The sequence below is a fragment of the Pteropus alecto genome, unplaced genomic scaffold (genome assembly GCF_000325575.1).
Source record: "Pteropus alecto unplaced genomic scaffold, ASM32557v1 scaffold45, whole genome shotgun sequence".
NCBI lineage: Eukaryota > Metazoa > Chordata > Mammalia > Chiroptera > Pteropodidae > Pteropus > Pteropus alecto.
In genome coordinates, this window is record NW_006442491.1 from 18,734,143 (window position 1) to 18,744,198 (window position 10,056).

At 43.2% G+C, this 10,056-nt stretch overlaps 1 protein-coding gene across 1 annotated transcript; it reads right to left on the bottom strand.

Annotated features, from left to right (window-relative positions):
• Window positions 1-4,801: 4,801 nt before the first annotated feature.
• On the bottom strand, window positions 4,802-7,816 carry DEFB124 (defensin beta 124). The gene is made up of 2 exons (XM_025039719.1): window positions 7,759-7,816; window positions 4,802-4,959 (listed from the first exon to the last, which is right to left on the bottom strand). Exons 1-2 carry the CDS (start codon window positions 7,814-7,816, stop codon window positions 4,802-4,804), a joined length of 216 nt encoding a protein of 71 aa, XP_024895487.1.
• Window positions 7,817-10,056: the final 2,240 nt, after the last annotated feature.

Here is a 10,056-nt window from a genome sequence, read left to right on the forward strand (position 1 = left end):
CACGTATAACTTTTGACTTCCCCAAAATTAAACTGCTAATAGCCTGCTGTTGACTGGAAGTCTTACTGATAACATAAATAGCTGATTAACACATATTTTGTACATTATATGTATTATATACTGTATTCTTACAATAAAGTAAGCTAGAGAAAAAATATGAAGAAAATCATAAGGAAGAGAAAATACATTTACACTATTTTTTTAAATCCACATATTAGTGGACTTGCACAGTTCAAACCATGTTATTCAAGGGTCAACTGTATATATAGATATAGCTATAGATAATAATATAAATATAGATACAGACATAAGTACAAATATAGATATAGTCATCCTGACAAAATATGAACCAAAAGCTACCAAGAATTATGAAAGAGTGGTGAATATTTTTAAGCTTATTGATGTTTTATTTTCCCACAATGTGTTCTAAACATTATTCAAGTAATAAAATTGGAATTTTTTTTTAAATTTCAAGAGGTACTTTAGTGCTAAAAATCTTACATTAAAAGAATATCTAAGTACATATGGAAAAGTTTATGATGTATCGATAAGTAAAAAAAGGACACAAAAAATATGTACCGGTTGATTCTATTTTATCTGTCACATTTTACATATTTTTTTTAATTTGTGCATATTTATGTGTAGCAAAAATACTGATTTTTGCTTGTTTATTTGTGCTTCTCTGTTTTCTAAGTTTTCTCCAATGAAAATGTATTACTTTTACAATTAGAAAAAAATGTTATTTTAAAAATACAAATAAGGGTAATCTGGAAGACAAAATCAAGTGCCAGGGGATGGGGGTGGAGTACCACTACTTATTGGGTATATGACCTAGGGAATTCACCTAAGAACTTCAGCTGCCTTCTAAAAAAGGAGGGGATAATAATATCATATGACGATGAGGATTAAGTGAGATATGTGTAAAGCAGTTGATACTTACTAAAGGCTAACTGATATTATTATTATCATTAGCTCACCCATCCAATGACTCTTGGGAGAACGCCTGTGCTCTGAAATAGTATTTCTGAGCAACTCTGCAGAGCAAAAATACCTTCTCTAGCGTTCCTCATCCATGTAGGTCACCCTGCACACCTCCAGTGCCAGGGAGCTCCCTCCCTCCCAAAGCTTCCCCTGACCTACCAATGCGTGACTATTGTTCTACCCCAGAAAAAGCCTTGACCTGAGGTTCAAAGATTTAAGTCCAAGTCCTGGCTCTGTGCCTCAAGGGCTGTGGGCCCTAGACAAGTCACTCTCCCTCTCTGGGCTTGGGAGCCTTATCTGTAAAGTATCTCAGGGAACGTCCACCCTAGACTTGCCTTGCCAAAAATGCATAAGCGGAACCTAATCATAAGGAACCATCAGACAAACTCAAACTGAGGAACATTCCACAGAATCACTGGTCTGGACTCCTTAAAAACGTCAACATCACAAAAGGCTGAAGAACTGTTCCAGAGTAAAAGAGATCAGAGACGTGACAACCAAATGTAATGCTTGATCCAGGGATTTTCTTTCGCTGTGAAGGACTTCTTTGGAACAGCTGGTAAAATCTGAATAAGGTCCAAGATAGAATGTTGTCAATGTTAATGTCCTGATCTTTATAATTGTATTTTGGTTTTATAAGAAAATGTCTTTGTGTTCAGGGGAAAAAAAAACATTATAATATTTGGGTATAAAGGAGGTCATGTCTGAAATGTATATTACTATATGTACATATGTACATATAAGTTAGGCATTCCCCAACTTATCCCACATGCCTGCCTCTTTCTGGGCTCATATCAGGGAGAAGGTGGGCCAGCACTGAGGGTCTCTCCAGCTCCCTTTCTCCAAGCTCAAGTCTACAATGGAGGCTAGACAGCTAAATACTTTCTTTCCTAACCTTCTTTATATCAGGGGTAGCTATGTGACACAGTCTGGCCCGTGAGAAGTAAACAGAAGTCCACTGAGTGGGGTTCCGGGGAAAGTTTTTGCTTTCCTGATAAAAGTGAGAAAGTATGAGAGAAGACAAGGTGAAAGTGGTAAAATGTCAATATTTGGAAAAACAGGGCGAAAGATCTATCGGAATTCTTTGTACTATTCTTATAGATTTCAGCTTTTCTGGAGGTCTGAAATTATGTGGAGAAGGTCAGTGATAGTGATAGTAACTGCAGCATTTCGTTTACTGTGCACTTACAAAGTGCCAGATGATCTCATCTGACCCCACAGCTACCCCATTAAGAGTTGTCATTATGCCCATTTTACTAAGAAGGATCCTGACGTCAGATATGGGAAGTGACTTGCCCAGACCACGTAGCCTATGGCTTGTACGTGGCAGAGCCGGAATATGAACTTGAGTCTGTCTGACTCTTCACTCTCAGAAATCTTCACCATCTTCACTGCAACAAGGTCACAAATTCCCGCACGCTACATCTGAGACTTTGCAAAGAAAATCTAACTTCTTCACTCTTTGTAAAACAACTGAGAGGGGAGGGGTCAGAGTGCAGAGCTAAATTTAGTTCAGTGCAGTTTCAAACTTGGTCTAATTCAACAATTTAAATATTTTTTTGAGGTTTCTCAAGTTTAGAGGGACTTGGTTTCTGGTAGAGTTGTTCAGTCTTTCAGATTCTTCCTTTCCTCTGCCTGCTCCTTCCAACATGAAAGCTAGGGTAGGGGTGGAGAGAGTCAATGGTCAGGTGCAGTTGGCATCTGCTGGAATCTGGGTGGCTTGGGACTATCACTGCGAATATCCACTGGCTTCCAGCTATGGCTGGTTGCTGGTGAACTGGTTGACCTCCCACAGCCTTATTGAGTTATAGGGGAGATACCAGGCTGACATCACTTCGTGTCAGCCTTTCTGTGGTCCTATGGCCATTTCTGGGGTTCTTATCTCATCCTCTTTATGGAATCCAGATACCATGACCACCTTGCCCCCACCAGGTTGGGTCCTCAGACAGGCCTACTGGCTCTCAGTTCAATGTCTAGACCCCTCAAGATCTAAGGGAGGTTCAAAAGCAAGACTAATATGCAGGTGGCACCTTTGTTATTAAAATAACAATGCTTCTATGGCCATGCTACCCTGAACAAGCCTGATCCCGTCTGATCTCAGAAGCTAAGCAGTGTTGGGCCTTGGATGGGAGACCACCTAGGAAGACCAGGTACAGTAGACATAAAAAATTTTAAAAATAAGGGACTGTGAGCTGACAAGGTCCTTGCAATCTATTAGGTCAACCAAGGGTTGCCTAGCCTAAAAAATAAAAAAATAATAAAATAATGCTTCCTCCTGGCTGGTGAAAAGCTTTGGTCCAAGATCCTTGGGTCTCCTTTCCTCTTCTCTAGCTGCCTCTGGCATATCCCCAGGTCCCTCTCATACCAAAAACAAAAGGGTTAACACCTGGCACAGCCGGTGGCCTACAAGACTCTGCTCCCTTCTGATGTTAATTCGAACTTCACCACTCCTTTCTCAGTCTGACTATGCAGGGTCCTTTCTCTTACTCTAAGGCTTCTCTGAACTTCTCTGAAGTCTCAGAGGGCAGTGGACAAGAGCCCCTTTGCTCTAGGCATTCCTCAACTTATCCCACATGCCTGCCTCTTTCTGGGCTCATATCAGGGAGAAGGTGGGCCAGCACTGAGGGTCTCTCCAGCTCCCTTTCTCCAAGCTCAAGTCTACGATGGAGGCTAGACAGCTAAATACTTTCTTTCCTAACCTTCTTTATATCAGGTGGAGGCTAGACAGCTAAATACTTTCTTTCCTAACCTTCTTTATATCAGGGGTAGCTATGTGACACAGTCTGGCCCATGAGAAGTAAACAGAAGTCCACTGAGTGGTGTTCCGGGGAAAGTTTTTGCTTTCCTGATAAAAGTGAGAAAGTTAGCCCATGCCAACCCTCTCTCTCCTTCCTGCTTTAAACAATGACATGATGCCTAAAGTTTTGGTAGCCACATATGACCCAAAAGGATCCCAGAAAGGCTTACCCTGACATGGTTGCTGTCTACCTCCAGATTTCTTTTTATGTGAGAAAAATAAGTTCCTACAAATTGAGTTTCCTATTTTTTTTTTTTTTTAGCTAAATGCAATCCTGATATAGGGCAATTAGAATGTGTGTCCGTCTACCTACCTCACCGACTCTGTCCATGGTTTTCCCCTACCTTGCTGTCCCCACAGTTCCTTGGGCCTGGAAGAGGCAGAGTTCTCCTCTATCACCTCTCCCTGCTTAAATGAAAACTTTGCTTTCATAAAATCCTCACTTTCCACCTGGGCAGGCTCTTAAAATGCTACAATAGGAGATAAAGGAACATAGAAAAATCCTTTCACTCTTAAAAAGGTCTGCCTTTCAAGCCCAATGCACCATCTCATTCTGAATGCCAGAAGTGTGGTTTTAATGCTATTATTATTCATTCTTATTATAATTAACTCACTCTTATTAATTCTTGTTATTATTACTATTAACTCTTATGAGTAACTCCACCTTTCTTTTTGCATTCCTTCTATAAAGTCCTAATCTCCTGATATTATAATCATCCCCATTTTATGGATGAAGAGACTGGGAGGTTGACAGAAATCGAGTAATTTTTCCAGAGTTGGACAGAGCAAAAGTGATACAGGCAGGACCGGAACTATTTACAATGATCATTAATGCCCACTGTCCTCGGGGACCTCACTCCCTCCACCAACTATCCCTCCATCTCTCACATACCTTGGACCTCTCCCTCCCCTTTCCCTGGCCCCAGGGGAGGAGGGGTGGAGGGGCGGTGAGCAAGCAGGAAGAGGAAATAATTGGCAAGCATGTATTTTATTGGAGAACAAAGGTGCCAGCCCCAGAGCCAGCTACACATATTCTGGCTCAGGGGCCGCCGGAGGCTTGAGTCCGTAGGGAAGGCAGCACAGTGAGCCATCTGGGCATAGGTGCATATAGGTTTCTTGCCTTGTGCAGTAAGTCCGACAGGCCCCTTGGCCCTTCCAGCACCGTTTGAATTCACTTCTCCCTAAGCAGAGGAAAACCACAGGTCACAGAACAGCCCAGGGTCACAGGCTAGACCACTGTTCACAAGTTTGACCACAAATCAAGGATTAGGCTATAGGACCCAGGTTAGATCCCAAGTCATCAGCTAGCTCTCTGGTCATTTGTTAGATGACTGGTCATATAGCAGCCCACAGGCTATAAATTAAGCCCCAGGTCAAAGGTTAGATTAGAGGCAACAGGCTAGATCACCAGAGACAACTCATTACAACTTAAACCACAGATCTCAGTCCAGGCTAGTCCACAGGTCACAAGTCAGACCACTGGTTATAAGTTAGAGATTATTTTCGTGTTCAGGTTAACCCGCATCCCAGGTATGCTCTAAGCACTTTTCCTAACAAGACTATACGATTATTGTTGTTGTATTACAATCCCTGTTATACAAATAAGGAAACAGGCACAGAAAGATTAACAATTTTCCCCAAGGTCACACATTCATTAAAAGAGCAGAGCTAGGATTCAAAACCCAGGCATTCTGGCTCCAGAGTCCACTCTTGTAACCATTACACTAACTGCCTCACACACTTATGGACCTGTTTAATGTTAAAGTTTAGTGAAGAAATTTCCAACGAGGAGCCATGGAAGAGGTAAGGCTTTGGGTGAATAGGTCTTATACTCTCTCCAACATTTTTGAACACAGCATGGAAGGGGGCACACCCTTTGTTTATTCCTTCAACACACATGAGGTACTAGGGGTATCACAATGAACAAGATGGCTGTGGTCCATGGCCTGGAGGAGCTTCCAGCAGGGAAGACAGTTAAATCGCAAGCAAATCAATAGAATAACTAAAGTTGTGGTAAGTATCCTGATCAGAGTGCTGTGATGGCCAATTAAGGCAGGGGTGGAAGAATGAGGAGAAAGGAGGACCTGTCTGTTATAGCAATATTTCTAGACATATGACCCAACAACTAGGAAGAACTGGGCCTGAAAGGGAGGTAGAGGGGAGAGGTGTCTCTCCCTAAATTAAAAAAGATTCCACAGAATCCTTACATGATACCATGGGCAGACATGAGTGTTATTCAGCCCTGTCAATCTGCCCATCCCTTTGTCCTGCCAAAAGAGAGTATCTTAGCATGATGCAGAGCTGACCTCAAAATCTCCCTGTGGCAGAGAAGCCATATTCTGAAGAGGGTGTGTGTTAATGAGGTGGTGAGCACCTAGCTCAGACTGCCTGGGTCCAAATCCCAGCTCTGCCATTTCCCAGTTGAGTGACCTGGGCCTCAGATTCTTCATCTGTACATCTCTCTTTCAGAGGGCCGTTATAGAGGATTTCATGATTTTAGCACAGTGGCAGCATATAGTAAATACTCAATAAATGGAAAGTGAGATTATCAGAATAACAGCTTAGAGACATGGAGCCACTAGGGTTCATTCTAAGCCAATCCTCTCATTTTACAGATAAAGAAAAGAAGAGACTTTCCCAGTTCTTCCTAATCGGTAAGTGGTGGGTCTGGAACCAGAAGCCAAGACCCTGACTCCCAGGTGAGGGCAGTTGCTATAATAACAGCTCTTAACATATCATCACATTTCAACCTTCCATCCCTGAGATATAGAAGTTATTTTCTCCTACGTGATCTGCTTTCCCTTCCTCACATCTTGGACTTCTCTCTCCACTTCTCTCCTTGTGCTCCCCACTCTGGACACACTGGCCTCCCCACTGCTCCTGAAACATTGTCGGTCGGTTGGTCGGTCAATCGGTCGGTTCGCCAGTCGATCTATCGATCCATCTATCTATCTGTCAACTATCTACCTATCTACCTATCTATCACCTTCTGCTGTCTTTATACAGTAAGTCATCATTTAATGTCATCATGTGATGTTCTGTGACCTTAAGTGAAACCTATAAAGAAACCAATTTTACTACAGGCTAATTGATATAAACAAGAGTTAAGTTCCTATGGCATCTCATCAACCTTATAATGAAACAAAGTTATTCAAGAACCTGCTGTATTCTCACTCCATTCAGATCTCTGCTCAAACCTACCTTATATAAAATAATAAGATATTTGAGATTTACTCCAAAATAGTTCACTGGGGAGGAGGGGGCCGGCGAATGACAAAAGAGGATTGGTTTACTTTGATAATTGTTGAGATAGGGTGATAGATACATGGGGATTTTCTATACTGTATTTTTATTTAGGTTTGAATTTTTCTCAAAAAGATTTCTTTTTAAAACTCACATCATTACATTATTCTCTACTTTCGTATGTTTATGTTTTTCCATAATAAAAAGTTTTTTAAAAAACTCGCCTCGTTCCTCATATTCTACTTTCATGTACATATGAAATAAAAACTTTAAAAATAAAAACTTATCAGAGGCCTTGCAGCTCTCCCACCCGCCCCACACGCACACAACACTCTAACCCCTTGCCCTGCTTTTATTTTTCTTAGCATTTATCACCACTTGACATATCATATGTTTATTTGGTTACTTTCTCTCTCCACTAACTAAAATATTAACTTTATGAAAGCAAGGACCTTGTTTTCTTTCACTGCCGAATCCCCGGCAATTGTAATAGTGTCTGGCACGCAGCAAACATCTTTCAAATGAATATTTGTTGAGTGAATCCCATTTTAAAGATTAGGAAACTGAGGTGTGGCTGATTTAGCAGCCCTCTCCAGGCTGCCCAGTAAGCCAGTGATGAGACCAGAATTTAAACACAGGTCTAGGCCTCTTCTGTTCCCAGGACTTAAGAACCTATTCCTCATGGTTCTTACATTCTACACACACACACACACACACACATACACAGGTGATATTACCTGGAGGCACATGACCCAGAACCAGGAGAGCCACAATGAGCAGAAGTAGCTGTGTCATGGCCACAGGGCTCCTGGAAAGCCACTGGGAGAACACAAGCGGAGAGGAGCCAAGCATACTGCCTGTGGCCCGGGCTTTATTGGGCTGCAGATCAAGGCAGGAGTGTGGGCAGCAGGAGACCTAAGTGGGAGTCTGAGGCCTTGTGGTCCCAAGGATGGAGCTAGATCTCAGCCAGCCATGTGGGAAACTGGTCAACCACACCCTTCGGACATTGCTGAGCTCTGAAGCTGGGGACAGAATTTCCTGAAGCGATGCCTGGGGTCAGAAACAGGATATCTTCCCACTTAAAGAGAGTGGGGAAAATCTCAGCTTCAAAGAGACTTGCTTCAATGCCAACATCTCCCTTTTATCCCTATGATAACTTGGACAAGTCGCTTAGCCTCTCTGAGCCCCAGGCTGTCATCTAGGAAATGATGATGACTCCTCCCTTGCAGAGCTAAATACACAGAGGAGTCCCTTCCTGATGCCAAGGAGATGGGACCAGAACTCACGGACCTGTTCAAACAAGCATGTATTTTGGCCTATGCGGAAAATGAGAAGAGTAACAGAGAGTATTAGCACCTCAGCTCATTTCAAAGATGAAATGAAATAATACAGTCATTCTCAGAGTGTGGTGCCAGACCAACAAGCAGCAGCAATAAATATTGGGCTTTGTTAAAAATGAAAATACTGAATCAACAGTTCAGGGGTGGGTCCCAGAAAGCTATGGTATATGACAAGCCCTCCAACTGATTCGACTACAACTCTAAAGTTTGAGAACCACTGAGAGCTTATGTGTACAGAGATTAGAACAGTGTCTGGTCCATAGGCATCTGAGTTGCATCTTCAAAGACAAAAATTCCAGGCAGAAGGGAACGAAATGTACCTGAACGTGGCAGCCATGGCCAGAGCAAGGGATTTGCTGGGAGGAGAATCGAAATGACACTGCCTAGGACAGAAGCCAGAGCACGATGAGCCTTGAATGCCAAGTTCAGGATTTTGTATTGTAGACAACTGTAAGTTTTGTAATAAGGGTGTAACCTGTTTAGATTTCAATTTTAAATAAAGAAACTGAAACCCAAAGAAGGGAGGTGACTTGCTTAAAGTCATACAGCAATCAGGTTGCAGAGCTGGGAGAGGGTGACTTAAACTAAGTCACCTCACTCCCAGACAACATAAGACAGACACTGCACCGCTCACAGCCCATCTTGTAGGTGGACAGGGAAGCTTAGAGAGCCAAGCCATAGAAGGAAGCCAGGCGTGAAGGGGTTCAGCTAGTCTACCAGGCTGCTGTGGGAGTTGCTCTGAGCTGGACACCTGGACCCCCTCAGCCATGACAACCCCCACCCACAGGTACAGCCTGGTCTCCATGCGCCCCACATACACACCTGCTTCTGTCCCTCATGACCTTAAAGGAAGCACTCTCCTTAAGAGCCTGGATTCTGGCCCCATGGATGGCAAAACTCACCAATTCCCTACTGCCAACTTCTCTTCTATACCAAAATCACAGTGTCTCTTTCCTCCTACTACATGCCCCGGAAGAAAAAAACAAAACAAAACAAAACAAAACAAAAAAAGCCATGGACTGTTATAGAAAGAGATAGTAGGCTGAGAGACAGACCTGAGAACCAGGCACAGGTAAGTCTCAGTTTGCTTGTCTTCTTAGTGTTGTGTCAGGATTAAATGAGCTACAAATCCAGGCAAAGTGCTCAGACCATACCAGGCACAGCACAAATGCTCAATAAATATTCATCAAAGAGTGGACAGCCATTCTTCCCAAGCTGTATAACAGGTGCTCAACCTAGAATTTGACGAGTGAAATGTATACCAAAATAACACATTGAGAACTTTTCAGTGCAGATTTCCTGGGCTCCCTCCTCTCCTCAAGACACCTCTCAAAACTAACTCTTCCATTCAAAGCAGAGTTTCTCACAGCGGGACCCACGAACTTTGCATCGGGATCACTTGGGCACTTGTTTAAAACGCAGATCCCCGAATCCTCTCCCAGGACTGCTGAATCCGCCTCTCGAGGAGAGTGGGACCTGGGAGCCTGAACATTCAACAAGCTTCCCAGGCGGTTTTTGTGAGGACTAAATTTGGCGTGCCCCACTGCTGGAGTGGATAGATGCAGATGCAGAGGAATTCCGAGCCCCCACCCTTCCTCACTCTGACCCGCTCCCCCACCCCAACACCGTCACCCCCACTCTGGACAAAAGACAGCAGGCGCGGCGGGTCAGCTGAGCCCTGCAGTAAAGTCATTC